At 32.7% G+C, this 23,257-nt stretch overlaps 3 protein-coding genes across 3 annotated transcripts in view; 2 read left to right on the plus strand and 1 right to left on the minus strand.

The window, feature by feature from the left end:
- Positions 1 to 5,072, minus strand: part of LOC110021682 (triacylglycerol lipase SDP1-like) — a 17,859-nt gene extending 12,787 nt beyond the window's left edge. Inside the window, exon 1 of the mRNA XM_020720270.1 lies at positions 4,290 to 5,072. Coding sequence (XP_020575929.1) covers positions 4,290 to 4,817 — 528 coding nt within the window. The 5' untranslated portion in view covers positions 4,818 to 5,072. The remainder of the gene's footprint in view (positions 1 to 4,289) is intronic.
- An 11,316-nt stretch (positions 5,073 to 16,388) lies between these two features.
- Positions 16,389 to 17,581, plus strand: LOC110021679. Its single transcript, XM_020720267.1, has 2 exons — positions 16,389 to 17,137; positions 17,177 to 17,581. Exons 1-2 carry the CDS (start codon positions 16,949 to 16,951, stop codon positions 17,579 to 17,581), a joined length of 594 nt encoding a protein of 197 aa, XP_020575926.1. The 5' UTR covers positions 16,389 to 16,948.
- On the plus strand, positions 17,578 to 18,726 carry LOC110021680. Its single transcript, XM_020720268.1, has one exon. It carries the CDS (start codon positions 17,578 to 17,580, stop codon positions 18,724 to 18,726), a length of 1,149 nt encoding a protein of 382 aa, XP_020575927.1.
- Positions 18,727 to 23,257: the final 4,531 nt, after the last annotated feature.

Genomic DNA, 23,257 nt, shown 5'->3' on the forward strand with positions numbered 1-23,257 from the left:
ATTTCTACTCTGCTACTATGTAAGTGTAGGATAAATTTATCGACACTTAAATTATTAGTACTCTCACATATAACATAATCCCTAGTATTATTACAATAATGTATTAGTTTGGACACTCGTATAACTTAATGTTTTAGCATATTAATTTTGACAGTTGGTATAGTAACAGACTCACTCACTTAGTTGAGTAATAAGCCAAGATTATAAGTTTATTCGTGTGGCATCATCTCTAGATTAAATTAATATATTAACAAGTGTGCCATGTCAAATATGTTTCACAACAACAAATAAAAACTTTATCCCACTAAGTGGGGTCGGCTACATGAATCCTTTTTTCTCCATTGTGTCTTATTGAGTATCATATTTCAATTTAATTCTAATAAATTAAGATTAATTTTATAAAATATTTACAAGTTTTTTTAGGTCCACCTCAACATCTCTTAACATAAGTCAAATCTAAAACATTTACTTTCCTAATAGGGTTATCAGACGGTCCACGTTTAATATGATCAAACCATCTAAGGCGAATCTCTAACTTGTCTGCCACTGGAGCTCTCCAAACCGGTCACAGATATATTCGTTTTGCATTTTGTCTCTTAGTGTAAAAGCACTCATCAACTTGAGCAATCTCATCTCAAGACCACCTAATTTTATGCTTCTCTATTACAGGCTAATATTTTGAGCCATAAAGCATTGCAGGTCTCACCACCATCTTATAAATTTTTCATTTAGTCTAAGCAGTACCTTTCAATCACAAAATAAGCATGATGCATTCCTCCACTTCAACCATCCAACTTGAATTATACTAATAACATCCCCATCTATATCACCATCACTTTGAACAATAGACCCCATAAATCTACACTCCTTTTAATAACTTAATCACACTTTATAATAACCCCGCCACTAGATCTACTATTATTAAAATTATATTCCATATATTCAATTTTAGGTATACTCAAACGAAAGCCTTTAGACTCCAAAGTTGATATCTATAATTAATTTTTTTCCAAAACTCTCACTCTCTTAGTCTTATCCACAAGAAGGATATCATCAGTGAAAAGCATACACTAAGATAAATCCTCCAATAAATGTCCAGTAAGAATATCCATAACTAAAGCAAAAGGATATGAGCTCAAAGTAAGTCCCTAATGTAATCCAACTGCAATAAAAAAATACTTGGTCAATCCTCCTTGTGTAAAAATACGAGTAACAACTCTAGTATATATCTTTAATGACTTGAACATAAGCAATATTAACACATTTCTTTTCTAAAACTCTCCAAAGTACTCCTCTTGGAACTTTATTAAATGATTTTTCTAAATCAACAAAAATCATATGTTGATCTTTCTTATTCTCTCTATACTTTTCCATCAAACCTCTCAATAAATGTATAACTTCTATAGTAGACTTGCATGGCATGAATCCAAACTGGTTTTGAGAAATTTTTATGTCATGTAAACTATGTTTAACTACTCTCCCAATAACTTTAATGTATGATGCAATAACTTATTTCTTGTATAATTTGCATAATCTTGTGGATACCCTTTATTATTAAAAATAGGAACCAAAAGACTCTTTCTCCACCCATTAGACATCTTTTTAGTTTTTAAAATAACATTGAAAAGTTTTATAAACAAAGAAATTATCAAATTTTCTTAACAGTTTCACATCTATATTGGAATATTATCAGAATATATTACTTTTTCACACTTCATTTTCTTTGAAGCCTCATCAACTTCTAATTTAGTAATGCGACGATGAAAATAAAAAAAAAATACTATTATTTACGATATTAAGATCACTAATATCAATTGTACTTTTATAATCTTTATTAAAAAGTTTATCAAAACATCTCATCTATGGTGAATATCCTAATCTAAAAAAATACTTTTAAATTTTTCATTTTTAATATACTTTACTTAAATTAATTCTTTATTTTTTTCTCTTTGTTTGGCTAGTTTATACATAATATCCAAATCTAATAATTTTTTTTATCTAATATACTATAAAGATCATTAAAAATAGAATTCTCAGCATCACAAAGTATTTTCTAAGACTCCATATGGGCTACCCTATATTTTTTTAATTCTCCAAACTTTACATTTAAACTAATTTTTATACAATTTTTTTTATTATCTTATGTTTCACATTAGTATTTCATCACCAACTATGTTTATTCATAAGAGTTTTTATTTTTGATTCTTTAAATACATCTAATGCAACTTATTTAATAGTACTTGTTATTTTATTCTACATACTATTAGTATCTCATAAACATCTTAAATCTTATAATTTTTTTTCTTTTAAGTGCTCCCATCTAACTATATAATAATATTTTGTTGCATTTCATTTTCTAATCCTTCATCTTAAAATCGAAAATTAATAATCGATGTTGGGTACTTAAATTTTTATTTTAAATAACCTTACAGTCTTGACAATCTATTTTTTTATAAGAAAATAATCAATTTGTGTTTTATTAGATTCATTCTTATAAATGATAATATGCTCATAACTTTTCTTAAATAAAATATTTGTACTAAGAAAATTATAAGCTACAACAAAATCCAATATGATTTTATGTTCTTTATTAATCACTCTAAAAGTCATAGCCACCATAAACACTTCTAAAATCTTCTACCATTTTACTAACATGTTCATTTAAATATCCTCCAATGAAAATTATTTCTTCAAGAGACAATCTTTGTATTAATTCCTCTAGGCCTTTCTAAATTTTTTTAAACATATATTCAAAGCATAAACACTTACAATATTAAAAATCTTACTATCGATAACAATCTTTAGAGCTATACTTCTATCTTCTAATAATTTTTACAACATTAACTTCCAAACTCTTATATATAATTACACACTATTTTTAGTATGACTAAAATAGTATGACTCATATCTGAATACCAAAGTTTAAAGCATAAGCTATTAATTTTCTTAGCATTTCCTTCAACCCATTTAGATTCTTAAATCCAAAAGATATTTATAGTCTTATGAATCAAAATATCTACTAATTTCATTAATTTAAATATGAGAGTGCCTATATTCCAGGTTACTAAAATAATATTAATCTCATGAACTAACTTATTTGTCAACATTAATCTATAATGTGAGAACCCGTATTTATTTAACATTACACTTCAAAGCCAGTGCAGCGACTTTATTTAGGTCATACAGTGTATCTCCTTCAAGTGAGACTTTAACATTGACAGAATGATTTAAAGAATTCATGACAGAATTTTTTAATAAAATTTTATGTTGGATGTCAATTGTCTAACACAACCCTTTACTTTCACATTCGGGACTTGGGACCCAACATTGACAATATTAAAAGTCTAATATGTTTGAGTAAAATGAATTATATCGTGGATTGTATTAGTTTATTCATATTGGATAGACCATTTCTTTTCCATGTGTTCATGGAGTTTGTGTATTTATTTAGTTGTTTAATTGCTACATTATTTAAGCTTCAACATAGCACTTTTACTTGCAATATTATTTAACTTCTGTTAATGTATTAATGTCAGAATTTTAAGTTGGTATATTTCAAGTGAAATTCAAATTTCTAATTTACACAACTCCCACTCCCCCACACTTGGCATCCTCTCTTAAACAAGGTAGCTCGCAAGTGACCCTCATTAGGTACCTGGCAAGTAATCAACCAAGATATTGTAGCCAACAAAACAAAAGTAGGCAGCCCAACTTTAAGGGGCTGATTGGTAGCACCTTTTAAGGTTTATCAACGAATTTACTAAATGTAGCCAAATGGTAAAATGCAGGAGTTTCTTGAATTTCAGAATTTTTGGATTTGGAAGCCCCCCATTTTGTGTTTGATTCGGATTAAATCCAAATTTACTAAATCCAAGGGTTAGGTGGATTTACGGATTTACTAAATCCTACTTGCAGCCAAACAGCTCCTAAGTGCTAGGAGCTGGATCATTGCTATGGTCAAACTAATGTAGCCTACCATAGCCACCCCTCGGGGTAAGATTCCTTGAGCTTTCCTGAGACTTAAGCAGTCGGAATCATTACCCATCAGTTATAGTCACAATGAAATAATCTAACAATTGCTCCAATGTCTGTCCTCTAAATTCCTACAACTCAGCTACAGCCAAGATTCTCAAAAAGCCAACTATGGAGGATGATTTCATCCAATCAAAAGACACCAAAAAAGCAACAAACTATCTCCAGCCCCCTCACTGCAGTACCAAGTCTTTACAGATCTACAATGAAGATAATCAAACAACAACATAATTTTGGAAACGATGAATAAAACATACCTGGAGTCTACCCTTGTGGAGCTCGGGATTACACATATTACCCAAATTCCTAAGCAAATCCGCCCTCATGCAAAACACAATATCCCTCAACGACCCCTCCTCCCTCCTATGGCGCAGCTCCTGCAGCTTATTCCGCACGATCTCCTCGTCATAGAAATCAAACTCGCTCGCACCTCTTGCCGCATTCTCCCTGTCAAGCATCCGTGCGGCGTGCGCCCACTCTTCGTATGTCACAGCCGAACGCGTAATATTTCTCCAGAACTTGCGCCGGTAAGCCGATTCAGCCCGCGATCGCACATTGGTGCCGCGCCGGAGAAGAAAAGCCATCAGCATCATTGCAGCGAGAATCCCCCGAGTGTTGCGCGGGTGTAGGAAGCCGATGGCACGGCGGAGAAGAAGCGACAAACTGCTTCGGAGCTGAGAGATTGACTTGCAGAACAAAACGCGGAGGGCAATGGTGCGGCCGATGATGGAAGAGGGGCCAATCTTGAAAGGATCTAAGGTTGCTTCGTCGGTGATTGCGTCCATTATTGAAAACCGAGAGGAGAGTCTTACTGTTGGGTGGGTCTGGGAAGGGAAGAGGGGAGGGGACGAAGAGAGGAGAGGATTGGAGAAGGAATAGCGGAGAAAGAAAACGGCCGTGAGGAGAGACTTACTGCGGGGTAGTGCGGGAAGGCAATAGATGAAGGGACGAAGAGAGGAGGGGATGGGAGGAGGAAATAGCGGAGAAAGAAGACGACTTCACTGTGGGTGAGCCGGGAAAGGTACGAGGGGAGGGGAGGGGAGGGGAGGGGACGAAGACAAGGACGAAGACAAGAGACAAGGGGGTAATGGCGGAGAAAGAAGACGATAATGACGTGGATAGCTTATCCTTTCTTGGCCCTCGGACCGGATAAACTAACAAGTGTGCAAGTCACTTGGGAGTAAATATTGAATCCAAACTCTAGATGCAGTTTTACCTCCAAACTCTAATAAAAAATAAATTACACTGTACAATTTTTAGGGTTAGGAGTAAAAGATCTACAAGCTAACCATAAATGGAAGCAATTAAGACAAATACCAACGAAGAAAAAGTAAATAAAGGTTCTACGTAAATTGGGGTAATAGCTGGTTGTATTTATTTTTCAATGTCTCATTTTTTGCATGTTTAAACTGTATGTAACCGAGAAATATATTCTTACGTATCAATTTTATCTCATTTGTTCAATATATTACACAACTCTTCCATTATAATCATATATTCATGATTTGTCATTGAAGAACAATCTATTTGATTTGATAAGATTTAGTTACTCAATGTGTTAGGAAAAATATAAAATATCAATTTTAACCATATATATTCATGTTTTATTATTAGATAACAATGCATTTGATTTGATAAGGTTTATTTGTTTAATGTGTTAGGAAAAACAAAAAATATTCATAAGTACTACCATAATACCACAACAATTTTGCGATATTGCCCCCACAATACCTCCATATTAGCACCATAATTCCACCATATTACCATCATAATACCATTACGGTACCATTACATCACAACTCCGATACCATCAATTAATCACCTTAGTATCACAATAATATCATCACAATATCACCATAATATAATCATAATACCACCACAATACAACCACGGTATCATTAAAATATTATTATTAAACCAACATATTATTACCAACATATCACTACAATACTATCATAATACTACAACAATATCTCATCAATACCACCACAATACCATCACATTATCACCATAATTTCACAACAATATCAATACTTTATTATCCCACAACTACCAAAATACAAACAAAGTACCACTAAAATACCACCATCATTCCACTAGAATACCAGCAAAATTTTACCACATTACAACATTAATAACATCACAATAACAAAAAAATAAAACCACATTACCACTACAAAACCACCATAATACCATCATAACACTATTGTAATACCACCACATTCCTGATGATATTATAGTGGTATTGTGATGATAATTTGGCAGAATTTTTGTAGTAATATGGTAGTATTTTTTTTGGTATTATGGCAGTATTGTGGTGATTTTTCAGTGGTATTGGGATGATAATTTGGTGGTATTTTGGTACTATTATGGTTACATTATGTGGTATTACGTTGATATTGTAATTATTGTGATGTTACTGTGGTGGTATTGTGTTAGTATTATGTTGGTAATATGGTAGTATTTTGGTGTTTATGGGTTATATTCTGGTGGTATTAGAGTATTGTGTTGGTATTGGGATGATAGTTTGGTGTTATTTTGATGGTATTGAAGTGATATTTTGGTGGTATTATAATGATATTATGGTAGTACTATAGTGATATTATAATGTTATTTTAGTTGTATTAGCATGATATTGTGGTTGTTTTATGGTGTTAATATAGTGGTATTAAGGTGGTATTATGATAATATTATAGTAGTATTCTAGTTGTAATATGGTGATATTTTGGTGGATTTATGATGGTAATATGGTGGTATTATGGTGTTAATATAATGATATTGTAGTGGTAATATGATGGTAGTTTGATGACTTTGTGGTGATGTTGTGGTGATGTTATAGTGGCATTGTAGTTGTATTGTGTTGGTATTATGGTGATATTATTATGATATTATTTATGGTGGTATAAGGATTGTGATGTGGGGGTATTATGATGATTTTTTTTTTGTAAAATTTTGTTGATATTTTGATGGTATAAAGTTGATAATATGGTGGTAATATGATAATATTTTGATGGTATTATGATGGTAATATTGTGGTATGTTGTTTTTTCACACAATAGAATCAATTTTGTGATAAAAAACTGATTATGATATAATGCACATTTTTTGTAAGAAAAAATTCATTGTTATGTTAGATTTTCTCTACTAACACATTTTTGTCTTTACGTGTTTTTCTTTTGTACTGAAATCTACGCAAGAACGCTGACATGTAAATGTAGACGTTCTTCTATTAGAGTTGTTTGTGATATAATTTTTTGGCGTATGAATGCATAAACTAAAAATATTCTAAAGGAATTACATGTCCTCTAATTTTTCGATATGCCTTCAAACTATCAAGAAAATTCACTGACATTACAAATTTTAAAATGTTGGGATACTGGCCAAAAGGTTTTCAGAATTGGTGTCAAAAGCTTAAGCTTCAATTCAAATAAAGTTACCCTAATTATTGGTATGTTGAATAGAGGAGAATTCGCTAACTGGGGTAAGTATTCCTTATCCAGCGTCAATTTAATACAAATAAAGAATGTGTTGATAAAAGTTGATTTAGGGGAGTATTCTACACCTATTGTAGAATTATGCATCATGTCTTCGTTGACGATCTTTTTTTTTCCATCAAGCAACAACATTATGCTTATTAGGTTGTACGGTTTTACCAAAAATGTCCATAGCTTCTCCTCTTTCAATTGGTCAAGTGTCATTTGTGATTTTCTTATTGAGCAAATTGATATTGTTGTTTGTAAAATAAGGCACAAACAATCGCTAGGATAAAATGAATGGTTTTATTTTTTATTATTTTTTTAACATTTAGTGTGTTTTGTATAAAGCAAACTTTTATTTTTATAGCATATATACTAATGAATTCTTTTCACAGCTTTAATTTATTGAGCATTATCCATTCTTGCTCCCAACTCACCTGATGCAAGGCCTCACATGCTCAAGTAATCGAAAATGAGAGTCTGGAGCACAATTTCTGTAGATATATTTTTAAAAAACTTGCTACTAATTAGGTAACAAAATTGTTAACTTTTTTCCAAATATTGGGTGACAATAGTTTTGCATATATAACATGTTTATTGTTTGATTGGTTATTGCAGCTTTTTTATACTTTTACGGACCTAACGGCTGAGGAACAAATTCTTCTTTCTTCATTAACCCACGATTCTTCATGTCCATTTTCTAGCTCTCTCACTACAAAGTTCAATAGCTCAATCCGACCCTCACCTCCTAGATATTGTGTTGAACCAACTACTCCTTACACTCCAACTTCAATAAATTTTGAATAACAAACAAACATTGAAAAACTAGTTCATTTACTAATATGCCAGGAGCATAATCAAACTTCATAATAAAATAAATCAACTAGAGATAAAATTAGCAATTGTTGAGGGAAAACAGAAAGAAAAACTAATATATAAATCTTATCTAAGCAGTATTTTACGGAGAGTCAAATCAAGACAAACCTGGAAAAAAAAGAAAATTAGGATCCCCTTACACTAAATTTTAATTAAAGAAGATAAAAAACTGATAGCATTGTTGCTAAACCAGATGAGAAGGTGTCAAAGGCAGCTTAATTTATTGCTGACGAGGAATCAAAGGGAGTTGAAATTAAGGGGAAGAAGGTTTCTATTCTTGTGCATAAGGAGGAAGAGGATGCAAATATTGTTAATTTAGAAACCCCGGTAGACCCAATAATTGTTGGATTTCAAAATGGAAAAGAGAAGGAGGTTTATAGAGTGTTTGCAAATGATTATGAAATTAAGGTATCATTAAAACATTTCTTTTTATATGTATCATAACATCACATTATCTTCAAAAATACATTATTATTTGTATATGAAGCATCATCATGCAGAGTCTGTTGTCGACTTTTCATTGAGAGTAAAGATATCAATATATATGGTGGAGGCAATCGACCAATGCTGTTAGAGATTCAATGATAAGATAGTCTTTTTTTTTTCTCTAAACGCTAATTAGATCCATAATGAGTTATATTTATCTATCAAGTTTTTTATATGTTGAAACTGTACTAGTGATATAATGGTTATTCAAGAATTTATAATAATAAGTTGATCATCCATTGATAAAATTCTGACAAATCAATACTTATCCAATGAGCATGTTGATGTCTTTGTTGTTTTGTTGGATGATAAGAATTAAAAAACTCCATACTTGTACAAACCATAATTGTATATATCACTCATGCATTGGGTAATTATACACATTACCTTATAGCTTATATTATTGATAAGGAATTTACCCCCATACGTATTTGTAATTGACATATATGCACTAATTTGGCAAGCTTTTTTCCAGTCATAAAATTGACAGTATGAGTTTCGTGAGTCACGTAAAAAAAAAATGTTGAAAAATCCAAACTTCTAATGATTCCAATTGTTAATAATTAGAATTGGATTCTATTTGGTTTAAGAATTGAAGTCGAAGAAATTACATTTATATGACTCACTTCTGAAAAAAAAAACACAAAAGGATATATTTCAGCAAACTGTAAAGAAATTCAGTAACACATTATTAAATTGTTCATCATTAATTTAGTTATTAATTTAAAAGTTTTTTACATAAATTATTCATTTTGAAGGTCAAACTCATTAATGAAGATGTCGACAATGTCTTTGATTCAAATTCAAATGACTTGCCAATTAGTGCACGCAGAGGATCACCAACACAAATAAACAACATTGACTGAAATGTTTGTTTACAAATGCATGGAAAAAATTGGTGGGCATAGAGCCAATAAATTGGGATTATCACAAAGTTTGGTAGCAAAGCATGTTAAGATTTAGAGCAAAATTCGTTCATGAACTTTGTCCGTGTTTGATGTCTAGTCAAGGATAATCATTTGCACTTTAGTGTACTGCAATTCATGGATAATGCTCTTTATTTATATGTAGTCACATTTGAAACACATTATTGTTTGTATTCTTTGTTTATGATCTTTATTTAGATTTTTTGAAGCATTAAGCTTACAATTTTTTAGGAAGAATTAAGCATTTTTTTTAAGCATTATGCAACACGTGAATTTATAACATTAAGATTACATTTTTTTTAACTAGCTAGTGGCTAAAAAAAGCATTAAGATATAACTTTCAATCATGTTGCTTGTTTTGCATAAAACTACAGTTGTAGGACGTTTAGCGACAATATGATTAAAGTAATACCATAACATCATCATAATACTGAAATCAACCACCAAAATACCACCACAATACCATCACAATACCACCATAATTCCAACATAATACCAACAAAATATCCCTCAAATGTCACCATAATACTGCAAAAATTTCATTACATTATCACCAAAATGCCACAACAATATCACCAAAATACAATCACAACATTACCAAAATACCACCAAAATATCACCACAATATCATCACAAAAACACCTCAATACCACCATAACACCACCAAAATTTTGTCACATTATCATCAAAAATACCTCCAAAATATCATCATATACCACCACAATACCACCAAAATATCATCAAAATACAAATATAATACCAACACAAAACCACCACAATATCATCACAATACCACTAAAATTTCATCATAATAACATTACAATACCACCAATATATCATCACATTATGACAATAATATCAGTAAAATATCACCAAAATAAAATCTCAATATTACCACATTACCACCATAATAACACCATAATACCACTAAAATTACACTATAATATCACTAAAATACCACCAAAATATTACCACATCACCGCCACAATATCATCTAAATATAATTAAAATATCACCATAATACCAGCACAAAATCACCACAATAATATGTCATAATATTATTTTAATACCTCTAAAATACTACCATAATATCACTATAATACAACCAAAAAATTAGCACAGTCACCAAAAACCATTATATTATTGTGGTGATATTGGGTGGTATTGTGACAATATTGAGGTGGAATTGTGATCATATTATGGTGGTATTGTGAAGGTATTTTGGTGATCTTGAAGTGATATTATGGTGTTCTTTTGGTTGTACTGTGATGATATTGTGGTGGTATTTTGGTGATATTGATGTGCTATTGTGGTCATATTTTGGAGGTATTATGGTGTAATTATTATATTTTTTTCTCACAAATGAACACTATCTTTCACTCATCCCATGTAAGAAATAAACGTAAGTTTATAATATCAAAATATATTTATTCAAACCCTACAAAAAAAAAAGTACGTATGATTTAAACATGAAAAACCATATAAAAATTATATTGATTCAAACTGCTAAAGACATCAAGTAAACCTAAAGCAATGTTACCATTTTAATGGAAGCTAAACACACTTCTACTTCATTCTTGTCACCAAAATTTTCACTTTCAATCTTCAAAATTGCTTTATTGTGGTGCCCTTCAAAACTCAAAGAGGTTTACTTCCTAAATCCTATCCCAAAAACCACAAGAAAAACCCTAACCCAAAAAAAAAAAAAAAAGGAAATGAAGGCAACACGCTAGAATTTGAACAGTACTCAGTTTTCTTTTGTAATTAATGGGTTGGTTTCGATCCAAATCGTGCCAAAATACGAATTTTTTTCTATTTTTTAATCTCGTGAAACACAAGGCTTGCCACTTCACAACTGACATAATCATATTGGACTTTGGATGCAAAATTGTGTTTGGACTGGACACAATGTTTTCTGTTTATTTAGATGGCGGAGAGCTTTATTATTCAACTAAAGGTTCTTTTATTCAAGTTCTTGATGTCCATACATTTGTAAAGTAAATTCATTTGAATTGTCCCAAACAATTTATCCAAATTTAGCTAGTATAATTTTTATAATTAGAAGTTTTATTTAAGCCATAAATATAACATAAATTTAATTAATTATTCATTTTTACAATTAAATTAATATTTAAAAAAATAATCATGAATATCAGTCAAAATATTTTGATTTTATTTCTATGATTAGATGTAGGAGTAAGCATGTCCTCAACTAATACATAAATAAATAAATAAATAAATATTAAATCTATGTTAAATTAATGGTATTATATATGTACAGAAACACACACACACAGAGAAAAACACTTGGATATTTATTATACTACAATCTATGTTAAATTAATGGCGTGTGAGTTGAAGATGATATAAACTATAGAGGAATGTGGTTCATATTTGAAATCATATTAACTTAATGAACTCATTCATTAGTAAAAAAAGCTATATCCATCATACCTTATAAGGATTAATGAGACATTTAACCACTTTAATGTTTCCCAAAAAAATCTATTTGTTTAATGACAAAGAGTTTACCATATAAATTTCCTCAGCTCATGTTTATATGAAGTTGCCAATATTTTTACTACATTCATTACATGTTGATTCAATTGTTTTTGCTTAGCCTCGATCTCCTAAAGTATCCTCAGCTTAGTTTAGTTGGATATACTCTAGTATATTATGTACTCTATCTATCATTACCCATCATGATTCACTAATCTATCATCTTTAGTTAAAAGAAAGATCTCTTTTCTAACTGAAATATTGAAGTCTTATTTAGAATGCTTGCGCCTTTTCTTCTATTAAGACAATGATCTAATCATCAACCATCATTCACACTATGTTAATTTAGTATACCCTTACACATCATGTGTTCCACGAGGCTTAACCTAGCTCTCTTCTCCCTTTTGAATGGGTCAATGACTTGATTAATAAACTTTATACTTGCTTAATCAATCTAATATATCCTAGCACATTTTGTATTATAATAGGTTAGACATAATACCTCTCTTTAATTAAGTTAATGACCTAATAACCCATCTTTAATACATTGACTCGCATACACGCTAGATGCACCTCACATCATCTTATCTTACAGACTAGCTTAGCTAATTGGTAATTTTAACCCAACTTCACATTTTAGTTCTTCAGAAATAATTGATCAAAATAGATTAATCTAAGCTTACCATTTCTCATGAGTAAGTTCACCATATGTTAATTAAATACAATAGACTAATTAAAACAAATTAGCTCAACTTAACCAAATTATAAATCTTATGAAAATCTCAATGGTTAAATCAATCAAATCCAATTCATAAAATTGATTAGAGTGAGTTCAATACATCCTAAATGTCCCAAAGTGATAATTTATTTAACTTAATTGGCCTTAGAAGCTCATCAAACCCAAGTTGAAGTCTCATATTTTCCATTTCGTTCAATTGAGTCAAAGCTAGCAACTCAACCCCTCCAGTTAATCATACTAAATCAAACACATCATGAATGGCTTACATTACAAGAAAAAACACAAAGAGCCTGAATGCATTTTTTGCACATAAAATTAATTTATGACTGATTTATGATGGATTTTGAGTTGCTGGAATATCTCTTGTCAAAACTGTATTTCGATGATTAAAAACTCCACCATAAACAAATGCCGACGAAAATTCAGCGGAATATCAGCCAAAGTTGTTATTTGCTGAAAAATCTATGAAAAGATCTACAAAAAAGTAAAAATTTCTTTCTGTTATACTAGTGAATTTTCAGTTAAGAACCAGCTGAAGTTTTGACTATCATATCCACTAATTTGGCTCATATCAATGAAATGACTAATAATTCTATCAGTTAAACATTACTGGCTGATTTATCCATTAGAGGTCCACAAGAAACTTGTACCATAAGAAAAATAAAATAGAGTAGAGTCCCTAGCCTAACATATTATATACCTGCAATCGTAGCACAAAACACACTATAAGTATATTTATAATATCTTAAAAGCATTAGTATCACACAGAGAAAATATAACCACAAATCAAAATAAATGAATCTATACAAATATAAATATACTATAATGTATAAGAGAAATAAGAAGTATATAAGGAAAGGATTGCTCCAGCTCGCCATACGGTTTCTCATCTTCCATTCTCAATTATTTGTTCTGTTGAAGTGTCTGGAATCACACCTCCTAACACCTCCATTCTTGACTCCAACTTAGCGAACCAAGCAAATAATTCAGCCTCGATGTCCTTGGTGAACATGACGACTAGATCTAGGAATTATGTTAGTTGGGTTTTGTGTTGGTTGAACATTGTGCTAGATGGTTTCTACTACTTCTGGTTGAGGAATTTCTTGGGTTGAGGACGGTAGCCTTCTTCCTTCATTGAGTTGATTCATCTGTCGCACGGGGAAGTGGGAGTGATTGACATGGTAATCTCCTTTCTCCACCGCCCAATCCTCAAGCGATGACTATGATCTCAAAGTGAGCCATCATGCGTAGATGAGGATTATTCTTTTGCCTCCAACTTCGCTTCCTAGTGAATGACAAATTATACTCTTCTGTAAATACATGATTGTTAACCATTTTTGACAGCTCGGCCAACAACTTAAGCCACAGTAGGTCTAAAGCATAACAGGAGGGTCCTTGCCTAAGTCCTTATGGAAGGTGGCATGTGCGACAATGGATTTGAGGTCCCGAACTTACAATATACAATATTTCCCTTTGAAAGTCGGTTATGAAGGTGTGTCAGGGTTCACCCTGTCCTTGACGTGTTAGAGAAGGGCCTGTGAGTTTCTATGGGGTTTTTGTGAGCTAGCAAACTGAGCTACGAATATTCTTTTAAAGTTTGTGAAAGATGGTCAATGAACCATCGAATGACTGATTCTCCGAGTGTTGTGAGGAGCAGGTGACACATGAGTTCATCTTTGATCTTTAGTAGGCATGACGCTGATTCAAAAGAGGAAATATTATCGACCAGACCGACCATTGCCGATAGGGTTCTAACGTCAGGATTTTAAGGTGTTCGGGTGGTTCCGCTTTAGATATCTGTTGAAAGAAGGCATTCATGGGTTGTGCAAGTTGCAGTGCTTTCATGTGCTTAAGTTTGCGATGATCGAGGGGTGTGGAACCCGTGCTATCGGGGCAATAAGTTTCTTACTCTGGTTTGAGGGTAAGAGGGACTCTAATAGTGTTCAAGGTGGCTACCGTCTTCGAGTGATGAGATGTTGTCGATCGTGGAAGTTGCACCCTTTTCGGGACAAGTGTGTTTTTTATCGCCTCCATCATTTGCTCTTTCAGTTTGTTGATCTGGTGGTTACAAACTCACAAGGGAATTTCATGTTGTCAGGGGTTTCCTGAGGTTGGGGATCTTCACTTTGAGTCGCTCGTCTTCTTGTTAATCAAATAATTTACTGCTCCCCGCACCATTTATGATATTGAACCCAGATTTGTCCGCAAATCACACCCAAAGAATAATGTAAATAAAGAGAAAAAGAGCAAGAGAGACTTAAGAGTATAATATCAATAATATATCTATGCATTCCTCTTGAAGTTTCCTTTTACACATCATTGTTCCAATACTTATAGTAAGTAGAAGCATTGTTAAGTATTGATAATTCTCTTGAAATTATCTATTGTTGGTCACCCGCCATAATTTTCAAGATAACTCTTACTATGACTATATCACTACTCCTCGGATCTCCGTTCAGATCACTCCTAGGTTTAGCGGATCGCTCCTAGGTCGGTCCTTTTGGTTCAATCGACTGGATCGTCCGCACAGTGTGGATTGATAGCCCTTCGCACTTGCCCAAAATGATTATTTGACATGTGTCCCGTTCAAGATCGCTTGATTTCGCTCTTCATATTTTGATCATACATTAATATATATATATATATATATATAACAAAAGCTAAAATTGTTTCATCCAGGTTCAAAAGGAACCATTTATAGCAAACATCGCATTTGATTAGAAATTTACTTTGAGTCTTATTTCCGTGATTAACAAAAGAGGCTTTCATTACAAGCTTAAATAAAAAGATAAATTCAAATGCAGGATAACCACATTTACTCTGAATACTTTCACCAACACTTCAAACATGAATAATCCCCTCTGCGAATATAAAGATTCTATGAGGTTTTGGACCCAAAATATCATCATTTTAAACCAAAAGAACGCGTGACACTAATTTTTTAAATTAAACAAAAGTCAAAATTAATAAAGAATAATGAAAATAAAAAATTTAGTGAGATTACGACGATGTTCTCAAATCATCATGTCTATTAAATAGCTAATTGAGATTTTTATTTATGCAGTATCTCACATTTAACCAAAAAAAAATGCAAAAAATACTCAATTGTCAATCAAGGCAAAGATGTTCTTTTGCTCTAATGCCAAATGTTAATAATGAATTCGATTCTAAACATATATCTTAAATATAGATTGGATGAAATAACAATATGTGAAAAATAATATATGTAAATAACACATATCTTGCCATTGACTTAATTTCATTTATAACTAATTTTCACAACTTCTAAACTTATTTCATTTCAAAATGACATTAAATATTTCTTAAGAGAGAAAATAGACTTGAGGACTCCAAAGATGAATTTTATTTACAAAATTTTCTATCCATCATAGAATTGAATAAAACATGTTTACTATAACAAGAAAATTTATGTGGTTCATTCAATTAATTAATTATGGTGGCCAGAGCTCATACCCCATCACTTGGTAAACTCTTTCAAATATTTACATTTTCCCAGCACTAGCTTCCATCAGAGGAAAGGAAAAAAAACAACATTTTCTTCAATAAAAAACTTAATAATTTACCTTGTCAGCCACTAGACTGAGTTCCTCATAGTCAAACATGGCCGGCCTGGCTTAAAAGCCAGCCCAATAAAATAAATTGCACTCCATATAAGCCAAATCCAAAGCTTCCAGAATTGAAGGAATCTCTTGTAAGACCGCAATTTCAGTTCTTCCCTTCAACCACATCAGAAAAAGTTCCCCTTTCCTTGAAATCCTCATGATTTAAGCAATTTATGCGCACCTTAAGAAAGCAGAAGTGATGAAAGCCATCCAATTCTGCAAGCACAAAACCCAAACATCGTGATACCAAGCGTTTGAGAAGCTCGGATCTTTGGACTTGAAGCCTGAAAGATGATGCCTTTCAAGCAGCAAATCGGCGGAGGTGGAGGCGGCGGAGATCAAATTAAGAAGTTAAGGAAGGAGAAATCCATGAAGGAAGCTGAACCTGACGGTTTCAGGAAAGCTCCCTTACAATCCAGCCATCTGGGACTCAGCCCGGTTCAACAGAAGAAGCCATCTCCATCCAAAGTTACCAATGGATTGCCAAATCAAATGAAGCACACAAGCAGATTTGATGCAATTAAGGACAAGCTTCAGGTATCTACTGACTCCTTATTTTCATATAGAAAGATCAAAAGCATGAATAATTTGGAGACTTCAATTTCTTCTTCCAACCACACTGGAAGTAAAACTGTTGACAAAGAACTGGTAAGGACTTCGGGTTTAAAGCCGGTGAGATCTTCCATGAAGAAGAATTCAGGGGTGGGTCTTCACCCAACCGTGAATTTAAGCAGGGCTACCTGTTCATCCACTTTTAAAATTGCCAGAAATCCAGAAAATTTGGACCTTGATGAATCCAATAGCTCTTCAAACGTGACGCTTTGCTCATACAAATACTGTTCCTTACATGGCCAGAAAAAACACGAAATGCCTTTGCCTGCATTGAAGTGTTTTTTGTCAGCCAGAAAGAGCGGTTATCAATGACAAAATATGGGCGCAATGAGATCAATCATTTCAAACGACAAGGAAGTCAAGATGAAGTTGAAAGTATAGATATTGTCAAGGGAATGAATTGGATGATACTGGGAGATCATGATGAAACAGATCAGTTGCAGGAATCCTACTCGGTCACTAGCTTTGAAGACGGCGTAGACAACAACAGCGAGATTTCAATAGAAGAGATGAAGTTGTTTGAGGAACATATTCAATATATTGAGAATGAGAAGGAAAAAGCTCAACTAGAAACTGAAGAAGGAAAAACCTGCTATGTTGATTGGGAGAAAGGAGTAGGGCCATATCTTCATAGCCAGAGCAATTCTTCACTGCACTTTGAAGAGTTCCTTGGTCAAACACAAGACAACATCCTAGAATGTGAAGCCGAATGTTTCAAGTTCACACTGAGGCAAGAGAACACTCTGAGCACAAGTAGCCATGCTGATTCAAAATTATTGCCTGAGCCTGAAGCTGATGATGTTAAGGTAGACCTTGAAATTCAGCAAAGCACAAATTTCAGCTGTGAAAATGAAGAAGAATCTCAAAAATCCGTATATGGAAACTTACAATCTGGGGTTGAGCTACCCAATTCTTCACTGGAAACAGATTTGGAAAATTTAGAAGTTAATTGGGTGGAGCCTGTCATGAAAGTTAATGTGGAAGCTGTTGAAGGTTGTGAACCTTCCAAACATGAAACAAATTATGATTCCGAGCTGGTTATAAGAAGCAATTATGATGAGGATATAGACATCTACGGCGGATTGGAAAATGAAAAGGAAAATGTAACAAATTCTGCACCAGTCATCTCTGAAATTCCCTTAGCAGAGTTGACAAATAGGCCTAAAGAAAGATACAGCTACATGAGAAAGATGACAGCAGAGAATCAGGAAAATGCAAGAGAGTTCAATCCACGACCACCTCGATTGCTTCCATTGAAGCCTGAGCAAGAAGTAGAGGTAGTCAACCTCAAGCATCAAAGTGTAGAGGAAAGAAAGACAGCTGAGGAGTGGATGGTAGACTATGCTCTTCGAAACACCCTAGGAAGAATGGCACCAGCCAGGAAGAGAAAGGTAGCATTGCTTATCGCTGCTTTTGAGTCTGTCATTCAGCAAGAGCAGTCTACGACTGTGTCATGATGCAGCCTGATCTTATTCACCTGTTCTGCAGCCTAAAGGCAGTAATATTTGAACTACGAAAAGCATGTTTCTGTTTGGTTAGAAAGAATAGAAAATAGATATAGCAAGGAAATTGAATTAAAATTAGTTCTGACCATTTATTTTGATTGAAGAGAAATAGAATAACATTTTTTTTACTTTTTTATTGATGAGAAAATGAGTTTTTTATTTCTTGTAAAAGAACACAAGTCAGAATGTTGATTTGATAAATTTTTCCTTATCCACTTTTCTCTAGGGTCTATTAGGACAGTTTAAATGAAACATTCATTTGTTCGCATTCCTATATAAATATAATTACCTACAAATTACATTGGAACCAAATAATCAATAAAAAATTGTCAAGTAAAATGCATTTGCATTCGCTCCAATTCCTTAGAATTAAGCATACCCTTAAACTTTGTTTGGTTTGAAGGAATTGAAAGAGGAAATGTAAAGAAAAAAAATTAAAATAAAAAAGGTAAAGGAATTTAATTCAAATTTACTTGCATCCAATTATTTGTTTGAGGATAGATTGCGTGAATTTTTTTAAATTCATACTTGTTAGTTGTGAATTCAAAATTTTTCTCTTATAAGAGGCGTGAGTCATAGTGTAAAAACACATTTTGTAATCAAGAAAAAATTTTGTATATATAACTAGGATCACTCAAGATGAACTTTGTAATCAAGAAAAAATTTTGTATATATAACTAGAACTCAAGATGATGAACAAAGTGGCACGAGCTAAGAGAAGAGGAAATATTTATGTTGTATCTTATTACTATTACTTTTTTGTATAAATATAGAACTGGATATACACACACAGCTTTTCTGTCTTCTTTTTATATTTTTATTTTCTGGGAGTTTTAGCAGCCACAACTATAATGGCCTGTATTTTATTCTTTTTAAGGTCATCACAGCGCACTATTTTGTTTGCCTATTGCGTTTTCTTAAAACTTGTTTGATTGCATATGTTTGCCACCTTTTGTAGACTATTTAGGATTCATACAAAGAGAAAATAGAGCGAAACAACTGCGGCACCCCCATGCCGAGAGTCAGGCTTTGGCGTCGACATCAGTAGTGAAAGAGAGAGGGAGAGAAGTTTGGGTGAGTTGTTGGCCATCGCGTCAAGGGTGAGAGAAAGAGAAAACCCCATCTAGTGCCCAGGAGTTGTTTGTTAACATCATAAGAGAATGATCAAGGGCACTCCACTATGTACCTTATTTTGACCACATACTATTCCTAGATTCATTTTTGTCTCCTATGGTAGTCATCCATAAACCTTGATCATCATCAGTCCTGATAGCCATCAATCAAGTTCAATCTATGCGTTATTTGTACAATCATATGACATAATGGCCTAGTCACTCGATAACCCCATAATTCATCTTTTAGCTAGGAATTTCATTCCATGAGTTGCATCATATTTTTCATCATGTTTAGAGATGCATGAGATGAGTACAATTAATTTGTCAAATTTTTTATGTGATTTCGTGCGTGTGAGGACTTCATTTATATTTGCCAATGAAAAAAAAAATACATTTATTGAAGCTCCATCTCACAAAATGGACTATATGTGTGTAAATCGTGGGGACGGTTTGAATGGTACCACTTGTGTTTGAATTGGTCTTTTTTGGCATGCGTTGAAGGATTGAACATGTTAATATTTAAATATTACATAATCAATTTTATAATGAATTATAAAAATCGATTATGACATATATATGATTAATTTATATGTATATATGAACTTTTATTATATACTACTAAAAATATTATTCTCTCTCTCTCTCTCTCAAGAGCTTCAATTTTCACTCCCAATTATTAAAATCATGAAATATTGTCATACATAAATATATGCACATCTAAATATCTTTTTTTTTTTAATTCTATGTTGCCACATCAAACAAAATGTCAAAAAGGTCATTAATAACTTTCCTAACACCCAAGTTCTTCATTAAAGTTTTCCATGACAAAAATTGCAAAAGACCACTCTCCTATTATAGAATTACAATATTTAGGTTAGGCAAAGTCCCTACCTTACTCTTAAAGTTAGATTGTTAAGGGTGGGATCCTGGTCATTGCTTGGGTGATACGGCCTTAACTTAAGTCCAGGTGCACTGGCACTCTGGGACCTTACGCAAGTGTACTTATCACTTTTGTAATATAAGACTTTTGAGTCCAGATTATCGAACCCACAGTGAGCAAGGTGTTTAAGTTTAGGAAAAATTCTAGCCTACTAAATTCTTTCTTAGCTTGGAAGTTAAATTGGTTTACAGTTGTGCTAACTGGCCCTACTGAATTGCAAACTACTCTTCAAGGTTTACTCCTACAAAAATTCTACTTAATATAGTTGAATTGGTAAGAAACAAGTTATAAAGCTACCTTCTCTTGCAATGATCTAAGTGGAGTGAAGGAAATGAAAAATGAAAATTGTGAATGAGACTAGTGACACATAGGAGAAGCTCTCTTCTATACCCTCTCCCGAGTGCATAAAGAAGATTGATTGAATTGGTTTTAATTCTTTAAACCTCAATTTGAACCCATCAAAGATTATTTCTCTAATATTTGCATCTCCATACAAAGTACTTCACTATACCCTGTAAATCAATGTGAATAACATAATTGTTCTTCCATAACTCTCCTGAGTCATTATGGGTCACAACACTTTTTAACTAATCATTTGGCTAGAATGAAAAGTAAATAACGGCTTGAAGGTTACTAGATTTAAAACAATTTTAAAAGCATTCTTTCATTCCTAAACTTCCTACTTAATCACCACAAAAGAAAAGTGAAAATGACTACTAAAAAAGCATTGAGAAAACACCATAAAACATCTTTGATAGCAAGTAAATCCACTATAGAATTGTGTTTCCAGAAATAAAATAACAAGAGTACACAATACTTAGCTCTCTCCCTTTACAAAGTGTTGAGAATGCTTCTGCAAGGATCTCCTAGTCCCCTTGCTGCTATCCTCAAATCTCTCCTCACTTTACAATTGAAATTTTCTCCAATTCCCTCACAGATGCTCTCCTACTCTAGCCTACAGCAAAATCTATTTAGAAATTTTTTTTTCTAAAATTACAGCTCATGTGACTCACTTTTAAAATGAAAATGCTATATTTTTATCTCATGGACATGATACATAAAAGAGCATGCCATCAATCAAAACCCCGAAATGTTGGTGTACTTTCATAACATGGCCAAGTCTGTATACACATAGAAGGTTTCCTTAAGATTAGATAACTTGAATTGCATATCATGTTCTTTAATATAGAGCTTCCAGCATAGATATAGTTTTAATTAATGCGTCCAAAGACCATAATATGCTAGATGGTGGTCACCATGAACCAAATATGACTATAAGTCCAGCTGAGTAGCTATGGTTGTATATAACTATGCTATCTCAATCATTTATTTTATAAGAAGTCCTTATACTGCTAAGAATTGTTCTGAAAGTTTCAAATCCGACACAAAAAAATCATTTATATAGGAATCTTAATTTTATTTTCTAAATTTGAAATGAAGAAGACTAATTCAATATGAAGATGAAAAAAGGGAATGTCTCGTTAGCGTGCAAGTGAAGATGACGAAGAAGCGGGAGCCACTGCATGGAGTTCGAACGAAGGAGAGGCTCTGTCAAGACCAACCGAGTCGAAGAGGAAGACGAAGCAGAATGAAGACGACGTAGGAGCAGAAATAATCAGACGCCGAGCAGACGACGAGCAAATGAGCAGACGAGCGAACCAAGTCGGGTTTACCAGATGAGCAGTCGCAACGGACGAAGATCCCTCCGAATGATTCCAAGGCGAAGCGTGCAGAGTCGTGTTTGCTTCCGTTGCGAGGGGCTTTGTCAGATGGGTGAATCAAGGCAAAGAAATAATTCCTCACTTCCCGCAAGAAGGTCAGCGGAAAGAGAGTCTTGACAGTCCTCCAACGACTACCGGTGGCTATGGTAAAAATTTGGTTCTGATACCATATCAATCTTCGAGAAAATAGATTGAATCCTAAATAGGCTCAATGCCTTTTCACTTTGCTTTCATTCCATTAAATAATAATCTTACAATCTATTTTATGTACAAAATATTTTGTATAATCTATTTTAGCTAACTTAATAATGCATATTCATAATCTAAATATTTAGCTAACAACGAAATAAATTAGAATAAAGAAATTGGAAATAATTTAAATAAGAAAACTCATGATCATAGATAACTCCTAATTTAGCTGTCTGATTTCCGTTCTTCCTGATTGACAATATGCAATATAAGAAAAAATTCCATTAATCATTTCATGATATTTTAGTGGAAAAAAGTAATTTTTATAATACTATATGTAATAAATGTTCAATATCTCAATCATTTTCAGGATATACGAAAATTGAGAGATGAAAATTAAAAGTCCACTTTGATTTTACATTTGTATGTTTTCTGATGTTTTGATTGTTGCAAAGCTCAATCTCCTATTCCTTCAAAGTCAAATGAATAAATTATTTAGGTGATTCAGGAGGGTGACA

Source organism: Phalaenopsis equestris, unplaced genomic scaffold (genome assembly GCF_001263595.1).
Source record: "Phalaenopsis equestris unplaced genomic scaffold, ASM126359v1 Scaffold000139, whole genome shotgun sequence".
In the NCBI taxonomy this organism is placed as follows: Eukaryota; Viridiplantae; Streptophyta; class Magnoliopsida; order Asparagales; family Orchidaceae; genus Phalaenopsis; species Phalaenopsis equestris.